This window comes from Malaclemys terrapin, chromosome 1, assembly GCF_027887155.1.
Source record: "Malaclemys terrapin pileata isolate rMalTer1 chromosome 1, rMalTer1.hap1, whole genome shotgun sequence".
Taxonomy (NCBI): Eukaryota; Metazoa; Chordata; order Testudines; family Emydidae; genus Malaclemys; species Malaclemys terrapin.
Genome location: NC_071505.1, coordinates 134,718,104 through 134,737,397, shown reverse-complemented (window position 1 = coordinate 134,737,397; position 19,294 = coordinate 134,718,104). Strand labels below are relative to the sequence as shown.

At 47.4% G+C, this 19,294-nt stretch overlaps 1 protein-coding gene across 3 annotated transcripts in view; it reads right to left on the bottom strand.

Moving 5' to 3' along the window:
- The window catches only part of LOC128843192 (TRPM8 channel-associated factor 2-like), a 30,729-nt gene extending 20,255 nt beyond the window's left edge, over positions 1-10,474 (bottom strand). Inside the window, exons 1-2 of one of the 3 annotated variants that reach the window (XM_054039804.1) lie at positions 10,358-10,474; positions 1,977-2,610 (exon numbers count right to left, since the gene is read on the bottom strand). In XM_054039804.1, the coding sequence (XP_053895779.1) occupies positions 1,977-2,593 (617 nt within the window). In that variant the 5' untranslated portion in view covers positions 2,594-2,610; positions 10,358-10,474. Of the gene's footprint in view, positions 1-1,976; positions 2,611-8,432; positions 8,508-10,357 lie in introns of those variants that run through there. The other 2 variants (XM_054039818.1, XM_054039811.1) reach the window with 2 other exon arrangements.
- Between the last annotated feature and the right edge of the window lie 8,820 nt (positions 10,475-19,294).

Genomic DNA, 19,294 nt, shown 5'->3' with positions numbered 1-19,294 from the left:
CACGGGCCAGCTGGGAGCTTGTCTGGTTTCTTGTGTAAACCCAAAGCTTTACACCTATTGTTCTTGGCCTGAGGCACAGTCCGCCTGCCAGGCTCCCCACAAGATGGCTGCATTTCAGTCATAAAGACTCAGTCCAACTCTTGCCGGAGCCAATAGGAGACTTCCCACTGACTTCAGCGGGAGATGATTGGGACTCTGAAAGCATGGTGCATTATCCAAGTAACATAAGGAATACTCTGTGTCTGTTTTCTAAAGCACATTCATTAATTGGAATTTTTAAAATATAGAATCATAGAAATGAAGGGCTGGAAGGGACCTCCAGGGGTCATCTAGAGGCAGGACCATCTAGACCAGTGGTACTTAAACATCAGTGGTTCAGGAGCCAAATTAGTGATCAACATTACCCAAAACAGCCACAGTAGCATGAATTCATTATATCATTTACTTTAGGGCTATTCATATGTTAACAGTATGATGGGGAAATATTTATATATAAATATTATTCTCACAGCAAAGAAGTTAATAACTTCATCCAAGTTTATAACTTAGTTGGTTAATAACAGCATAAAAGCATCCTGCTTGGTTAATAACTTAGACTAGTTAATAATTAAATCAGTGTTGTAATATCATGTGCGGCAAAGAACTGCAGGAGACACATTAAAGAGCCATTTGCGGCTTGCCAGCCGCAGTCTGAGTATCACTGACTAGACCATCCCTGACAGGTGTTTGTCCATCCTGTTCTTAAAAACCTCCAGTGACAGGGATTCCACAACCTCCCTTGGAAGTTTGAGCACTGGCCTGCTAAACCCACGGTTGTGAGTTCAATCCTTGAGGGGGCCATTTAGGGATCTGGGGCAAAAATCTGAGTGGGGCTTGGTCCTGCTTTGAGCAGGGGGTTGGACTAGATGACCTCCTGAGGTCCCTTCCAACCCAAATAGTCTATGATTCTATCCTTAGAATTGGAAAGTTTTTTCTTAACATTTAACTAAAATCCTCTCGCTGCAGATTAAATCCATTAATTCTTGCAACTCCGTTTTAAGTAGTACAGTATTTCAATGAACCTGCTGGCTTGGTACTTAGTAGCTTCCCCTCACCTTGGCTGAGCAGCAGGGAAAGAGGCTAACCAGTGAAGGATGCTGGGTTACTCAGTTCAGTACTCAGCCAGTAGAGAGCTCCAGAATCCCTAGGGGACTGAAGAAAGGAAGAAATGTCCTGAGGGCTGAGAAGGCCTGGCTCAGGTGGGATCCAGGGGACAAGCTGGCCCTGAGAGCTGGGCAGGGAAACAGCTAGTTGCCTGTTGTTGGCAAGGGAGCTGTGGCAGCAGCAGGGGCATCCCAAAGCTGAGGGATGCATTGTGTTCCTCCTCAAACAGCTTAGAGCATGATGAATGCCTCAGGCATGTTCCCATTTTATAGGGACAATCATGATATTTGGGACTTTTTCTTATATAGGCACCTATTACCCCCACCCCAGTCCCATTTTTCATACTTTGCTATCTGGACACCCTACGGGCCACACTCCCTGTTCTGTCTGAGGTGCCTGCAACGTCACACAACCCTAGAGAACACAGCTGAGAAAAGAGAAAGGGCCAAGAATGGCTATTACTGCTCTCCTCATCCTGTGTGCAATAGACTCCCTGGAGCCTACCAGACTGTCAGTGCTCAGTGCCCACAGACATGACCCCCTACCCCTCACGGCCCTGCTGATATTCTGTCTTGGGAGGGAAGCAGTCCTTTTGGATTCCATAGCTTAACCCAGTGCCAAATGACTAGCCAGGATACATCGTTCTTTTTAATTTAGGGTTTGATTAACTAAAGGATCCCCCACCCTTCCCTGCTCGGATAATGATCTGCACCACCACCACCACCCCGGATATCTGAAAATGGGGTGTTTCCCCCCTTTCTCTGGCATTTATGTAAAACTCTCACTTTATTGGGGCAAAGCCAATAATGGGAAATGTGATAAGTGTTACTCACGGGACGATCAAGGGGATCTTTGGGATCTTTCCCGAGACTTTGAAGATCCCTGGCCCCACTGTATTGCCGGTGAAGTACACGCCAGCCACGCTGGTCACTCGGTTCCCAGGGAATTCAAACAGCACCTTCTCCGCACCGTGTTGACTAGCCCAGTACCAGGCCTGACCACCGATGAGCAGGCCCCCACCTCCCTTTACAAAGTGGACCAGCTCCTCTGCCTGAGCGTCGTCATAGGCATCTGTACAGTACACCCCTAGAGAGGCACTGAGCCCCACGCCAGGCTGCACTTTAGTGCTGGACCTTAGGAGCAGCTGAGAGAGGGGATCCAGGCTCCTGTGGACTCCAACCTGCGCCTCTGGGGAGGGTCTGAGCCAGTCCACCGCGTTCCTAAGGAACTGGGAAAAGTTGGGATTCTTCAGGATTTCCTCGTGAGAAACGACCACCATCCGTCCCTTCCCATAGTGAGAAACAGCGATCAGTACCTGCTTCTCAGGGCTTACCAACACCGGGAATGCAGCGTCTCCTGTGAGCAACAACTCACAAGGAACAAAATTTCCAGTAAAATCCCACTGCCCAACACCATCCACCAGCAGCTCATAGGTGGCAGCGGGCTTCATCTTCAGTTTCCTTTTATCTGACAGGAAGGAAAAAGATTATTAGGGTGCAGCTCGACTCTGAAAAGTGACTTTCAATGACCATGTTAATTGTCCCACGAGGAGCCTCCAGCAAATGGGCTTGGTTTACAAAAGAGGGTGCCAGCCCTGCACACACTGGGGGCTGGCTTACAGCAGAAAATTAGATCAACCCTGCTATGTTGCTCAGGGGTGTGAAAAATCCACATCCCTGACTGACATAGTGAAGCCAACCCAAGGCCCTGTGTAGACAGCACTAGGTTGGGAAGAATTCTTCTGTGAACCTAGCTACTGCCTCTCAGGGAGCTGGATTAGCTACAGCGACAGGAGAACCCCTCCCATCAGCATAGGTGATATCTTTGCTGAAGTGCTACAGCACAGCAGCTGTGCCGCCGTAGTGTTTCAAGTGTAGACAAGCCCAGGGTATGTGTACACATCATTTTGGAGCCCACAGCAGCACACCTCCCAGCCCAGGTTGACAGACTGGCTTTTGGCGACAAACCAGCGATAGTGTACACACTGCAGGGTTACTTTTTTCGAAAAAAACCCGCCTAGTTTTGGCGACAAAAAACTTCCACCCCTGCGAGAGACTTTTGTCTTTTCCCTTCTTTTATTGTCGACAAACAGCCAGTGTAGACACCACAGGTTTTTTTTTCATTTTTTATTGACCTCCAGAAAGTATCCCACAATTCCCCTGCTGCCGCTCTGGTCAGCGGTTTGAACTCCACTGCCCTGCGGCCAACCCGCCCCTCCCCCTTGCAAGCCCTGGGACTTTTAAATCTCATTTCCTGTTTGCTGGCTTCCCAGAGGAGCTTTCCAGGTGGCTTCCCAGGTGAGTATGGCTGGCTATCGCATCAAACGGGCTCCCGCTTGGACAACCACTGAGCTGTTGGATCTGATCCGTATATGGGGAGAGGCAGGGCTGGTGCAAGGATATTTTGCACCCTAGTCAAAACTTCCAACTTGCACCCCCCTCCCCTCCCCCCGGAGCATCGCTTATTATAAACTTTCAAAAATGAATACTGCATAATGTGGCATTGTTCATTAGAATTAATACAAGGGGGTCAGAGGAGATGATCACAATGGTCCCTTCTGGCCCGGGGGAACCTATGAGCAAGGAGGAGGCTGAGAATGCTCCCAGCTTGCAGGGTCTCTAAACGTTCCCAGGCTCTGAGTACTTCGCCCTCTGGGGGGGACCCAAGGGCAAGGAGGGCACAGCCGGGCTCTCCCAGGGAGCAGGTAAAGATCTCCCTGGGGATCAGGGCCGGCTCCCCACATTGGCACAGTGCCACTGAGGGGGGGGTCAGTGTTTGGAAGCGGCACCTGCGCCGGCCCTTTCCCCTCCATCGCGCTGCAGGGTTTAGTTTCACTTTCCCTCGCCCCAGGAGACGGCTGCACCAGGCCCCAGGCATGGCGCGTTGGAGGGCGAAGCTCACCTGAGCTCAGGACCGTGTCCTGCCTCCCCCAACGGTTCTGTCCCTTGGCCGCGCTGGTCGCCGCACCCGGCCAGCTGTCTCCTCCTTGCTCCGGCGCAGGCTCCCACTGACCGTCCTGCGCGGCGCCCCTCACTGCGGGGGCGGGTTTGTTATGGAGGCCTCACTCCCCGTCCTGCCCCACTCAGCTGACTCCTGTGACATCAGACACTGCTTTTTGGTGCCCCCAAATCTTGGCGCCATAGGCGGCCGCCTAGTTTGCCTACTGGTTACACTGGCCCTGAGGAGAGGAGTCTGTTCAGTCACAGCTGCGAGTGACCCATAAGAATCAGGACACATATGAGCAAATTTCTCAAGGCTTGTTGGGAAAGGGCTATGATTGGGACACGCAGCAGTGCAGAGCTGAGATCAGATAAAGGAGCTGAGGCAGGCATACCATAAGGCACGGGAGGTGAACCATCGCTCTGGTGGTGCACCAAAGACCTGTCGTTTCTATAAGGAGCTGAAAGCTATCCTTGGTGGTAACTCCACCTCCATCACCGATAGCACCTTGGATACTTCGCATGCAGCTGAAAGGGGGGTAACCCAGAGGCTGAAATTGTCGATGAAGAAGTGGAGCTAGAAGAGGATGTCGTGCTCCCAGCGGGGTCGCCCGGTGGGGCAGGCAGCCAGGCACTTTTCTCCACTCCAGAAGTGCTCAACTGGGAGCGGGAAGCAGACGAGAGTCCAGGTAAGTTGCTGTGGCTTGTGTAGGGAACTGAAAAGAGGGAGGCAGGTAGTGTTTTCTGTAAGCTGAACATTGCCATGTGTAGCTAATCTGCATGGCCAAGCAGGGTGTTGATGGACATCGAGACCTGCAGGGAATCCTCCAGAGAGAAGCTCTGGAAAGTTTCCAAGAGGTACTTGTTAATCCTCTGCTGCAGATTCCAAGGGATTGCAGCCTTGTTAGTTCCCCCATTGTAGGAAACTGTACTATGCCATTTAGCAATCACTGGAGCTGGGACCAAAGCAGCATATAGACCGGGCTGAAAGTCACAAGCATTCAGCAGCTGAGCCCTGGTTTCCCTGGTCACCCTCAGCAGTGAGATGTCAGCCAGCAGGTTGGCCGCCTGTGAAAAAGTATGGGATAATTTTAGAATGAGTTTCCTGCAAAGCTGCCCTGCAAGCCGTGACCTTTTTGTCCATATGCACAACTGCCTTCCCCTCACTCCCGAAACTCACCATGATTGGGATGCTCATGAGCTGTATGCCTGCCTAGAGTCTCAGAGAGAAAGTGATTTCTACTAGCAAAATGCCCTTTTTACTACAATGTTTCAATCATTTGCTGGAATGTAACAATCCCTCTTCTGTTCAGCACAGACCTTGAAGAACACATCACGCACCCCCGCGGACCGGCTGCGGCAGATAAGAAAAAACCCCTCGGCGCAGCAAAGAAGACATGTTCCGCGAGGTTCTACAGCGCGATGAGAGACAGACCAGGGAACGGAAAGAGTGCCGGGAAGCCGAAAGGCAGGACAGAAAAGAGAATGCTGCTTTTGCTAGGCAAGCGACAGAGCAGATGATAAAAGTTATGGAGGATCAGACAGAAATCCTCAAGTCCTTGATGCAGCTGCAGACTGAGCAGATCCGAGTTTGAGCGCCACTGCAGCAAATGCACAATTCTTTGCCAACCCCGCCCACACATTCCTTTTCACTCCACAGCACTCCTGAGTTTCCCCATCACTCCACCCCCTCTCACAGCTTGCACAGTGATAGTTGGAGCTACACATAGTTGTGAGGTTTTACCCTTTTTAACAATAAATAAAGGCTAAGGTATTTAATGGTACAGCGTTTTTATTCTGTGTTCTACAAAAGCGTATAGCAATCAATTCACTCTCAGGAACAGGCTTCTAAAGCGTTGTGTTGCGTGGATCTTGGGCCCCAAAATTGTACATGGATGCAACAGGGAAGCAACTCCAAAGCAGACGTGTTACTGCCCCTCATTGTCAAAGTAGTTCCTCAAAGCCTCTCTGATGTTCATAGCAGCCCTCTGGGCTCCTCTGACAGCCCTAGCATCTGGCTGTTCAAACTGTGCAGCCAAGCGCTCTGCCTCAGTGCTCCACACCTGAGCAAACATTTCACCCTTAGAGTCACACAGATTATGCAAAGTGCAACATGCGGCTATGACCACGGGAATATTATCCTCAGTAAGGTCTAGCCTGCCATTGAGACACCTCCAGTGAGCTTTCAAATGGCCAAAGGCCCATTCGACTACCACGCGGCACCTGCTCAGCCTGCTGTTAAAACGCTCCTTGCTGCTGTCGAGGTGCCCTGTGTAAGGTTTCATGAGCCAGGGCTGTAAGGGGTAAGTCGTGTTTCCCGGGATTACTATGGGCATTTCCACATCCCCCACTGTGATCTTGTGGTCTGGAAAGAAAGTCCCTGCCTGCAACTTTCTGTACAGGCCACTGTTCCTGAAGATGTGTGCGTCATGCACCTTTCCAGATCAGCCTGCATTGATGTCCGTGAAACGCTCCCGGTGATCCACGAGCGCCTGCAATATTATGGAGAAGTATCCCTTCCTATTGATGTATTCAGAGGCCAGGTGGTCTGGCGCTAAAATTAGAATGTTTGTGCCATCAATCACCCCGCCACAGTTAGGGAAACCCATCTCTGCAAAACCATCCACTATTTCATGCACATTTCCCAGAGTCACGGTCCTATGCAGCAGGATGCGATTTATTGCCCTGCACACTTGGCGTAATACAGCCCCAGGAGTGGACTTTCCTACTCCAAACTGATTTGCAACTGACCAGTAGCAGTCTGGATTCTCCAGCTTCCTCACAGCAACTGCAACATGTTTCTCTACCGGAAGTGCAGCTCTCAATCTGTTGTCCTTGCGCCGCAGGTCGGGGGACTGCTCAGTGCATAGCTCCATGAAGGTTGCTTTACGCATCCTAAAGTTCTGTATCCACTGGTTGTCATCCCACACCTGCATGACAATGCAATCCCACCAATCAGTGCTTGTTTCCCTAGCCCAAAAATGACGGTCTAACATATGCAGCTGCTCTGTGAATGCATAAAGCACTGATAAGTTGTTGCCGTCCATATCACACTCGGGTGCCCGCGATTCATCCTCTGCTAACTTTGCGAGTAACTCTGCAAGTAACTGTGCTGCCATGCGCGATGTCCTCATGACACATAAAAGCACATAGGAGAGAAGTGCGGGATCCATCCTCTCTCACTGCAGATGCTGGCGTGCACTACAAAAGAATGAGTTGGGAAAACGGCACGAAGAAGCCAGAGACCTTTGGACGGGTAGGACACAAAACGGTGCATGACAGTACATTTTGCACATCCCAGGATGCGCCACACTCTGTTTCCGCATTCCCACAACACCTAGCGACGGATGGTGTCGCCAGAGACTGTGGGATACAGACCCACAGTCCATTGCTCTCATTGTCAACAAAGGTGCCCTGAATATGGACATAATCTGTCAACAGAGGGAGCAAATGTAGATACACTTTGGCAACTTTGCTTTCATCTATTTTTCCTTGGTGACATTAGTTTCATCGAAAAAACTTGCCAGTGTAGACAAGCCCTGAGTCACAATTTCAAAGCGCTGTGCACACACCTAATTCTAGAGTACTTGCAGGAGCCCTGCTAGCCTGAATCTCTCAGTCCAGGCTGGGACATTTGCTAACTCAGGCTCCAAAATGCTGTGTAGACATACCCTCAGGCTCTCCGTCATCTTTGCCTTCTCCCTTTCTGCTTCTCCAGCACTTGGAAGACATATCACCTTTCTCAGCGGATGGGTGAGGGGATTTTGTCTGTTTGGGGTTTTTTTAAGCATTGTGTATCATTTAAACAGAAAGACATGACAAAAATAGAATCAATTCTCACCAGAGCAAAATATTTAGACATGGAAAAAACTACTGACATAACTAATTCCATTACACATCATGAAAGAGGTAAAGCAAAATATGATAAACCCAACCAGCAATACACATTTCCCATTCAGACTTTCATTGTGGCGTGGTGATGTGCCAGAGACTGCACCAGAGACTGCTATTGCTCTTGATTTTACATGAAAGATGCTCAGATACTACAGTGCCAGGTGGCAGTATAAACCCTGAAGATAGATAAAGAGATATATGTATAGAGAGAGCTCGATCTGCAGTTAAAGAATTAATCCCCAGGAGACATACTCTGTATTACCTACATGCAATTTAACAAATTCTTCTCTTTTATCAGAGAGTAGAGAATTCAGGTAAAATGTTCAAATGCTCCTGAAGTCGATAGGAGCTCGGGACCCTTATTTAAGTGCCTATATTTAGGCACCCAGCTTTGAAAAGATTGGCCGAAATCTTAATCGAAACAACCTCCATCGCTAAGCCAGCGCTCCTTCTTACCAGACTGTCCAAACAGCAAAGCTTAGGGGTGTTTGAGATGGTGCCAATCAGCTTCTGCCACTCAGGAGCCCCCAGTGCTGACTCAGTGCAGGGCAAAGGAATGCCTGGGGGAGGAAGAAACCAGCAGGCTTTGGGGCAGGGCTGCCCCTCCCCACCCTGTGCTGTCCCAAGCAAACACTGAAGCCGCACCTACCTGACTTTCACAATCAGCCACTGAACGGTCATGTAATATTTGGCTGCCCTGAAAGCGAGTCACTCAGCTTTGGGTGGAGGAACAGGATCTTCCATCCGGATTCATTTATTACCTGCTCCAAGGGGCTCAGAAATCGTGTCCCACCCAACAGTCATGAAACTATTAATCCCTTGCTTGTCCTTGGGCGTGCAAGAAATGTCTTCCATCTTGCCCAAACTTGCCGGAGATTTTGTTGCTGTTCAAAACTTTTCAAAGTGATTTTAGTAATTGTGAGCAGTACTGATTAACCCTAGGGAAACCGTGCTCAATCCAGAGAGTTTAACCCTGCTTGCTGGTTTCATTCTGAGCTCCACCTTTGCCACTCTGGGCTTCAATGGTCCCTAAACTGAAAGGTAAACTCCAGAGTTTGAAAACCACACGATATGAGAAAAGTTTGACACAAGCTGTGTACTGAAACCAGCAAGTTTTGCACAACTCTAGTTAAGTGATTTGCCCAAGGTCACACAATGATCCAGTGTCAGAGCTGGGGACTGGAAGGCAACCAAGTAATCATTATTCTCTGGGCCTGATTCTCTACTCCATCACATCAGTTTTACACTGGTGTAACTTCACAGACAGATTTACACTGGTGTAAGTGAAAGGAGAATCAGGCTCCTGTCATTTACTCTAAAGACTAAATAGTCAGAGTATGTATCCTTATTCAAACTGAGAAGTACCCTATGCGACTATTCATGGAGTAAGGTATTCCTCATCTTGGGGTAAGAGTACCAAAATCTGGCCCTAAATCCTTAGTCTGTACTTCCTCCTGTTTTAAGGTATACAAACTGACATGAAGGCCCTGCTCCTGCCAAGGGATTTGCACACCCAGACACTTACCCAAAACACTGTATGTCAGTGCAGTGTGGACGAGTTGGAAACTGTTTTAATAGCTCCATTATCCCACCAATCATAACTTAGATTTCTTGACTTTCATATATGTAAAAATACAATTTTAATATCGCATTTGCCTTCCCCTCACCCCTTCATTTAAAATCTCCACGGGCTCTCAATTGATCTGGCACCTTTTTACCAGCAGTATTAAAATTATTAATTATTGTATAGCTCCCAAAGGTGTGCTAAGTGTCTCACAGAAGACAAAGAAAGGCTCTGTCCCGACCCCAAAGAGTTTCCAGGTTACTGCTGAGGTCTGTACAGCACCTAGCACAAAGGTGTTGTGGTTCTTGACTAGAGCTCCTAGGTGCTCCAGTGATAGAAATAAGAATTAATAATCATGTGACAGGAGTTGGGGAATGCATGGAGTGAGGAAGGGCCAGGGTGTCAGCAGTATCATCACCCTCCTGGGGCAACCATCACTAAGAATAGGGGATTTTTTTAATGACGCACAAGCTCATCCAGGTCAGTTCTGCTCTTCGATAAGAAGAAAGTCCCTGATAGGTAAAAAACATTTGTCTGTCAGCCTGACCATAGGCGTCAACCCAGGGATTGAGAAAATCACAGTCACAGAAATGTGAAAGATCTGGTTCACTATTAAATCACACCAAGTCCATCCCATCTTACCCCTCTCAGCCAGTGTAGGATTGTGTCCTAGAGTATTATCCAGTGCTTTGTGCAGGCCAGTTTTAACACCCCCTCTCCCCTTTAGGAGACTAATCCACTAATACATCTTTCCACAGCCCTTTTCTCCCCTGGCCCTTCACATGTATGTAGAAAAACAATCTCAGTTCCTTCTCACCTACTCGGGTCCCAGCAGGGGGAGTCACTCACTCACATACAGAAGTCTCTGCTTCCTGCAATCCAATAGTCAGATTAATGTTTTGGACTTCAGATCCGTCACAATCGGAGTCCTCTTTACGAGGAAATGAGGGGAACGGAAGAGGAGCCAGTGATGGAGCCAGAGGGGAGGAGTCAGGGGAGGGAATTCCCAGCCTCTCCAGCTGGTGTCAAAATTCCATGAGAGGAGGCTGTCAGTTCAGGAAATCCCACCCCACAAGCATGTCACTTAACAGAGGAGGTTTTTCTCAGACTGTTTTGCTTACTTCTCACTCCTCTAGTAAGACACTGCTTGTCTCTATTCACTGTGCTGTTTCAGGATTGCTAATGTCTCCTGATGTAGTCAGGGTCATGTTAAAACCAAGCAGTAAAAGTGCATACTCAAAAAAGGCAGCAGAAAGAGGTTTAAAGAGTTTGTTTTGGTGCAAACAAGTTGGTTTCCCTTTTCTTGCTGGTTAAAAGTGACAGCCCTGATGGCTGTAAACTGCTGATTCATTGGACATAGGAGTCTAAGAGCAGGTCTGTATTGTGCAGATTCACAGATTTTAAGGTCTGACTTCCTGCAGAATACAGGCCACTGAACTACCCAGTAGCTCCTGTATAGAGCCCAATAACTTGTAGGACAGAACTTATCTGTTTGGACACTCACAGTGGCATGATGCAGAGTTAGAATTTCAATTTAGAGATGCAATCAGGGAGGCAAGGATGAATGAGCCTTATGCTTTTGATCCAGTGCAGGCAGAAGAACTGGAAGCAGATGAGCTCTCTGTGCAGAGACAGACAGAAAACACATAGTGCAAAGCAGAAACACTAAATACATCTGAAGGCTTGAGAGGAAAACTTCAGCAGGCAGCAGTGTGTGTGATGGGGAGAAAGCAGCAGAGGGATGCTGTGTATTTGCGTGGAGGGAGGATGGTGTAATAGCAGGAACCCAGGAGTCCGAGCTCCTGGCCTCCTCTGCTATAAATACTAGAGAACTCCCACTGGATGCAGGAATGGAACAAAAGAGTCCTGACCACCAGACCCCTGTTCTAACCACTAGATAATTGTTCCCCACAGCACTCCCCAAAGAACCCAGCAGTCCCCGCTCTATCCCATTCGAACACAATCCCTCCACATAGTGGCAGCAGAATCCAATAGTCCTGATACACTTGCTCCAAACACTATATTGCTCCAAACACTATATAGCTCTCCATCACTGCGCTTGGAACAGAATCAAGGAATCCTGACTCCTACTTCCCCCCACATTCCAGGCTCTAACTACTAGATCACACTCCCCAAGGGCTGGCAATAAAACCTAGGATTGGGCCTAGGTAGGCTTGTAAACTCTGTCAGATGAACAGCTGCACCTAAGAGTTTATAAGCTCTGCTGGCACGTACAAGAGGCCCTGTATATGAGCAGCCATCCCATGCCAAAGGTTCACTGTACCGCTGATGAGCGCTCACTCTCCTCTCAGCCCAGACACACAGTCAGATGGTAATTAGTTTCAGCCCTTTCCATGGGGCTGTTCCTCTGTCCTGGTGTAGATGGCGACAAGATAGAGTATCGGAACCAGTGACACAGTAGCTCCTATCTTCAGGAAAGACAGAAAGAGGATTAAAAATAATCTGAGAGTAGCCCATGGCCTCCCCTTTCATCTGTTCACTTGTCCCAACCACATAATAGTCATTCTAATACATGGTCACTAACAATAAGTGTACTAATAAATTATAATAAATCAAAGAAAACAGTAAAGCTAATAACTAGTCTAGAATAACAAACAAGATTAAAGGGATGGGAAAGATCAGAATGAACAGTCAATACCTTACTAATATTAAATTGTTACTGAGAAGTATAATTGCTAATGGTGAGCAATAAAAATAATGAGGGTAATTCTCAGAATAATTAATAGCTCTTATTTCTACTGGTAATGGCTCCTTCATTCAAAAGTAAAATGTCATTTACAACTACTCTAATAATCCTAATAAATCATTAATGATCACAAATAGTAAGACAAATCTGGCTAGTTTCCCAGGCAGTGAGGAAGCTCTGGGCCTCGTGCGGGGATGAGGCAGCTCTGGCAGAGCTAGGAAAGAAACAAAGCAAAACACTGACTCAACAGTTCCTGGGACTATGGGGCTGTGGGGTTTGTGCACTGAAACCCTGCACTGTAACAGGGACCAGAGAATCTTTATCCCCAGTAACAGTCACACTTGTAGTTACAGCAGCTAATGTGGGATAATGGCCCTGTAATGGGTTGTGCTCACCACTGTGGCACCTCCTGCTGATTGCTCCGGGAATTAGCTCTGTCCATTAGCAGGGTGCCCTCCTCTTGTGGTATCTCACTCTCAGTCACTGCTTCTCCACCATCTCCACTGTCTGTGCAGACCGGCTTCGCTCCCAGATAGCATCCTCTTCAGGGCATGGCCCTCCGGCTGTGCCCCAACTCTGTTGTATCCCCCCCTTCCAGAGGAACCGGCAGTCCTTCACCTGGCCTTTCATTGCAGCGGCGAACTGCAGCCCCTAGTCCACCCTTTGCTCAGGGGCAAATTGCAGTCCTTTGACTAGCCACTTCCTTTGGTGGCCAGTGGGGCAAAGAAGGGGGGCAGGCCCACCCACTACTCTGGGCCCCACCCCGGGGACCGTCTAGTTGGCAACCGCTCACTGCCTCTCCTTCCCCTCTGCCACTACCTGCTTTCACCTTTTTGGTGACAGTAATGTTCATCCATTTGGGTACATCCAGTTGCAAACAGACTGTTAAGGAGTAAGAAAATTAAGTTTGTACAGAATAAATCTTCCCAGGCAATCTGAATTGCTTTTTAAAAAGTAGAAGTTCAAAATTAGTGGATGAAATAAATGCAGCAGAGATCATGCATTTAGATTTTTTTAAACAAAAATTAAATTGCATTTCATGAAAACTTAATTACAATGTCTTAGACAAAAATATTATCTTATGGTTGGAAGACAGGCTAAAAGACCATAAACAAAAGTAATGATAACCAGTACCCAGTAGAGTACCACAGAGATCAGTGCAGAATCTAGTCTTATTTAAAATTTACATTAATGATCTGGAAAGGGGAGTAAACATCAGGTTAGCAAACCTGGTAGATTATACTAAATAGGGAATAGCTGCACATGGCCGTACAGAAAGAGAAAAAACATTAAGGGAGCTAGAGAGAAGAACAAGAAGAAAATAACAAAATGAGATTTGGCATATAGTTATCATGTATCACCTTGTTGCATTAGCCCAGCTATATATATTTAGCTCTTTTAAGCCCCACTTTGGAAAGGTGTTTAAAATTAGGTAGGAGCTTAAGCACCTTGCTGAACCAAGGCCTTAGCCTTTTCTCATAAATCAGTCTCTCCAATCCCTGATATCTTTTCTCTTTGCTGAACTCCCTTCCGCTATAATGTGGTGCTCAAAGCTGGATGCAGTCTTTCAGGTGTGCTTGAACAACAGCTGTACAGAGAGGAACTCTCTGCTCCATGCCTTTGTTTATGCTGCTCTAAACTGGCCTTTTTTACTACTAGATCACCTTGCAAAGTCGTGTCTAGATTGTTGCTCCCTCTCACCCCTACTGCCCATTACATATTTGTTTCAGATATTTTTTTCAGATACATTAGTTTGCATTTTTCCAAGCTGATTCTTATTTGGTTAGTTTACGACCCTGTTTCTAATCTCTTTAGGTCCCCGTGATAGGTCTTACCCCCCATCACCTGCCAGGCTAGCAAATGCACCCAATTAGTCAGGCTTTGCACCCGTCTTGGGGCTCTCCATGGAACTCTCCCATTGCCATAGGTGCATCTTCACTAAAGTGCTACAATGGCACCGCTGCAGCTTTTTAAGTGTAGATCTGCCCTCAGTCAGCACCTGTTTAGATCTAGAGTAATTCCATTAACTCTCAGGGAGTTATTTTGTATTTACATAAATCTAACAGAGCAGAATTTGCCTGTTCTAATGCAAAAAAATCATTTTAAAACAGGAAAAATGGTATAGCTGTTTCCACCAGTGGTCCTCCAGCTGTGACCGGTGGAGAGCAGGCTGGGCACATACATACGTGCTAAGTTCTGTGCAGCTCCACATGGAACATTTCTCAACAGTGAGAAAAAGTCACTGATTTCCCCTTCGGGGGTCCCCCAAATAGGGTTACCACCTTTGAAATGCAAAACCCCGGCACCCCTCTGTCCCCCGCAAGGCAAGCTGGCCGCAATTCCAACCCCCAACCATAAGGCAACTCTACAACCCTCCACTTCAAGCACTAGAGAGATCTAGAGACAGTATCTAGGGAGATAACACATATAGATAAGATTTGTAACATCATTTTCTTTCTTACACTGTGGCAGTGGGAACACTGCAGCACCTTTAGCCGAACACAGAAACTTTTAACGTTAGATATCCCAGTGTATTGTGATGATAATGCAAATCATTAGACACCTGTAAAAAAAAAAACAAAAAAACTGGCAGCTTAAATTATTTTTCTGGCAAATACATAAAAAAACCTGGCCAGGCCAGTCAAATATTGGCCAGGTGGTAACTTTACCTCCAGACCATGATTGCAGGTGAAGGGGCCTTTTTACTGCATATCCCAGCAGAGAGGGAATATGGGGAACTGGGTACATGACAGGGAGCCAGGGGGACCAGGCAGGGAGGAGGAAGCAGTCAGGTGCTGATGGGGTTGGGGTGCTGTGGAAGATGGATTGTTGGGGGGGGAGACTGGAGGGTCAGCGGGGGTGAGAGGAGCCTGAGGAAGCTGGAGAGGGCTGTTGGAGGCAGTGGGAGCCTGCAGGTTATTAGGGGTGAGGGGAAACCAGACACAGCCTCTCCCACTCTGTCCCTATCCCCATCAGCCTCCCCCAGCCCCTCTGCCTGTTGCTCACCTCTTTTCTCTACCAGCCACCTTCACCCTGCACTTGGCAGTGCGCCAGCCGGGGGAGCAGAGAGAAGGGAGGCAGAGAGGCTGCTTGAAACTGACACCACAGTGTCCCTTGGCAGCCAGGAGGAGAAACTGCCACTGTCTGCCAAATGCATCACACATGAGATTGCAGCTGAGATGTAGGCAAGCATGCTGGGCTGCCACGTGTGAGGCTTGGTTACATAACCCTAGTGATTTATGGCGGTATACGTATGCCCCTGAGCAACACAGTTACACCGACCTAACTCCCAGTGTAGACAGCACAATGTCAAATGGAGAGCTTCTCCACCAACATAGCTACTGCCTCTCGGGGAGGTGGAGTACTTACGCCGACGGGAGACCCCCTCCCATCAGCATGGGTCCACGTTCTGAAACAGATTGAGAACCTCTGGCTTATGCTATCTGGGTCAAACTTGTCCATTCCCAATGCCTGAGTACACAGGCATCCCAGTGACTTGCACAGGCTGCTTAGGAGGGACAGAAAGAATCCTACCCCACTGCCCAGCAGCTGGGTGCACAGCCCCAAAGGGGACTCACTGTAGTCAGTACTACTGCCCAATGCATGCCCCATCTGCTGGACTCACTGGCCATGCTTCCAACGTTCCCCAACCTTCCCTGCATCCCACTGAGTGTGTGATGGCATCTCCCAGCATAGCTTTTCCACACAGCACAACCTGGGAGTTTTCACTGTCTTTTGATCTGTAGAGGGCTGATAATTATTGTACTACATTGTAAAACGACTTTGCATTACTGATTGAGACTTGCTGTTGGTCTCACTGAAGTGGAGTGATGCTTTGCCATTGACTTCAAAGGGCCCAGGACAGGAAAAGGGTGTGCAAAGTGCAATTCAATATAAAGAAAAATGCTTGAAACAAAAATGATGCATAATTTAAATGTAGTTTCCTTCATGTTTACAAGATTTTGTATTGTAATAGGCCAAAGTATTTCAAAATGTATTTGATCTTTTGAAACACTGTCTTTATTGTCTGCTTCTTCCTCACTTTTCCAGTGGTTATAGCAGTTCCCCACACCCTAGTCCTCTTCCACTTTAGACATAGGACTGGAAGAATCTTCCTGGGTCAGTGAGTCCAGTCCCCCGTTATCATAGACAATCCCACCATATAATTCCCTTCATAAATTTATCAGGCCCCTTCTTAAAACTAGTTAGGTTTTCTGCCCCCACAACTCCTGTTGGGAGGCTGTTCCAGAAGCTCACTCCTTGGATGGTTAGAAGCCTTCTCATTTCCAACCTCAATCTAGTCATAGCCAGTTTATACTCATGTGTGCCACTTTGACTACTGCACACTTGTCCTCTCTATTACCTTGCTCCTCTTCCAGTCTGTCCAAAATCAGCTGCCAAACTCCTTGTTCTCAGCCGGAATTCTGTTCAAGTCATCTGCTCTCTTTGAATACCTCCACTGGCTGCCTTTGCCTTGCATACTTCTTGTCTTTTCGTTTTGAGGATCTATATCAATCATCTCTGAGCTATATGTTTCACAGTGGGCCTGAATCTCTTTTTACAGGAAGGCTCCTTTACAATATTCTGGCAGTATAAACAGGTCTTAAAGCATGTGTATATGAGCATCACGGCCTTTGTCTCTATTTGTGTCTCTCTGTGTCATCCCTTTCACTTCGCCAATGACACCAGCTTCAAGGCCCCCTTCATTTTCTTCTTGCAGTCCTGCTTCCATGCTTTTTTCCATGACATTCCCTATGTCTGGAATAGCCAGACAACACTTTTTCACCAAGCTCCTCTCCCCTTCTTCATTTCTGCTTTTCCTAAATTCTCACTTCTAGCATGTCAAACTAAGTTAGTTAAATTGGTGCCATTTCTGCGTGTAGCCTGAGCCCCTAATGTTCCCCCCCCCCCCCGGGTACAAAGTTTACAGTTTAAAGTTTAGACCACCCTTAAGTTCTTTTGCAGTATCAGTTTTTGGTAATATTTGAATTGCCCTTTCTGAGCACACACAAATTCAGTAGTACCAACTCTTGTGTATTAATCGCAAGTCACTGGATTTTGGAGCCTGCAGGGGGAGCTCTCACAATAACATGAGAAGCTTCTCCATTCCTACAATTTTGAGGGCTGCTCCAGACACAGCAGCTGCACAATGTGACTACAGGAGGAGTGGAGCCTTCGCCATCCCTGCTGCAGCTGAGCCTTGGCAGCACTCCCCTAATGCACACTGCTCACACACAACAACACACTCCACTCCAGGACTTCTCTTGGAAGAGCAGCTGCTAGGTTCCAGGCAGAGGAGAATCCCTGGAACAGCAGGGAGGGCAGAAAAGATGGGGGCAGTTGGGGAAGTGTTGCTTCTTGCAAAAGGCTAAACCAGTCCCATCGTATGTTTCATGTAATATTATAATTTATATGAATGATTGATATAAGTTGCGAAATATAAATATTGTCATTATATAGGATCATTTTTGGAACATTACAAATACTTTAAATATAAAATTGCACATTATTCACGTGTATGAATAATGTGCAATTTTATATTTAAAATGTATAAAGTTTGTGGGGAGGACAACTTTATGATGTATAAAAACAATGTTTCTAGAGCAGGGAATGGGGGGGAGGGGTGGAGAGAAAACCACTGGGATCATGCTCATCCCACAATATATCCATTCCCTTCTAGATGTAAGAGCTAGGGTGACCAGATGTCCCAATTTTATAGGGATAGTCCCGATTTTTGGGTCTTTTTCTTATGTAGGCTCCTATTACCCCCCACCCCCATCCCGATTTTTCACATTTGCTGTCTGGTCACCCTAGTAAGAGCACTACTGCTTAAGGCCCTGATGCTGCAATAAGCACCATGTGGGTGCTGTAGTCCCCCAAACAGAGCTCATTGCAGGGTTGGGGGGGGGTCTAGCCAGATTGTGAATCAAAGGCAAACCTAGCAACTGTCAAAGGAGATGCATCCGAAGAAGTAGGCTGTAGTCCACGAAAGCTTATGCTCTAATAAATTTGTTAGTCTCTAAGGTGCCACAAGTACTCCTGTTCTTTTGTCAAAGGAGAGCAGTCAAATATCAGGTGGTGTCAGTGAAAGTCCTTTACTGAAGGAGCATTTGTCTAAGAGTTCAATACAAACATTCATCCTGCTGAAATGCAATTCCCAGATGCAGTCAAACCACAGTGAATGAAAGAAGGAAAGACAGAGTATATCACCAGGGAAATACAGAGTTAAAAGATTCTAGGAAGAAAGAAAATACTGATTAGGTACCACTCAGAAGCCACAACCTTACTCCATTTACTCCTTCCCTCCTCAAATAACATCATAGCTTTGTGTTTGTTTGGCTAGGCATGTTCTTTCACAGACTTCGGGTTTGCAGACTACACCCATATACTAAGGAAAAACACCCTTGGATTACGCTAAAGTTACCTCTCCCTCCCCCTCTTTTTAGGGCTTAGAACATAGAAGAGGAGAGTAGTGTCAATCTCTTTCATGAGGTACCCATCCACCCTGTGTGAGGCAAACAGGATGAGGAAGTAAAAAAGAAAAAGTCCCCAACAAAAGATGTTTCTCTTTGCATTCCCCGGGATTGCAGGGCTGTGTGACTGTACGTGCGTTGTCTTGCCATAATGACTGTTATTTGCAGCAGGTGTCACTTGTGAGGCAGAGCTTTACTGAGAACGAATCACACTAGGAGAACTGACTCCTGGGGCGCTGTGTTGCCATTGGAGTCGGATGTCAGGGGGATCCGGATGCAGGGATTTCACACCACGGCAGTGGGCCTGGCGGGAGGCAGGGCAACATTCTCTGCATGTCTGCTGCAGACACCAGGAAGTGACAGCAGAGGGCACTGCCTACTCGGTAGGGCGCTGCAGAGCCAACCCCACCCCACGCCTCCAGGCACTTAGGGAACGTCTGAAAAGTGTAAGAGAAAATGGGAAGAGAAAGTGCAAGAAATCTCGGGAACATGCTGGCAGCTTCCTTCATGCTGTGTGCAACAGAGGGGGCACAAAATGTGCAACTGACAGGAGAAATTGTAAAGTTGCTGGTTA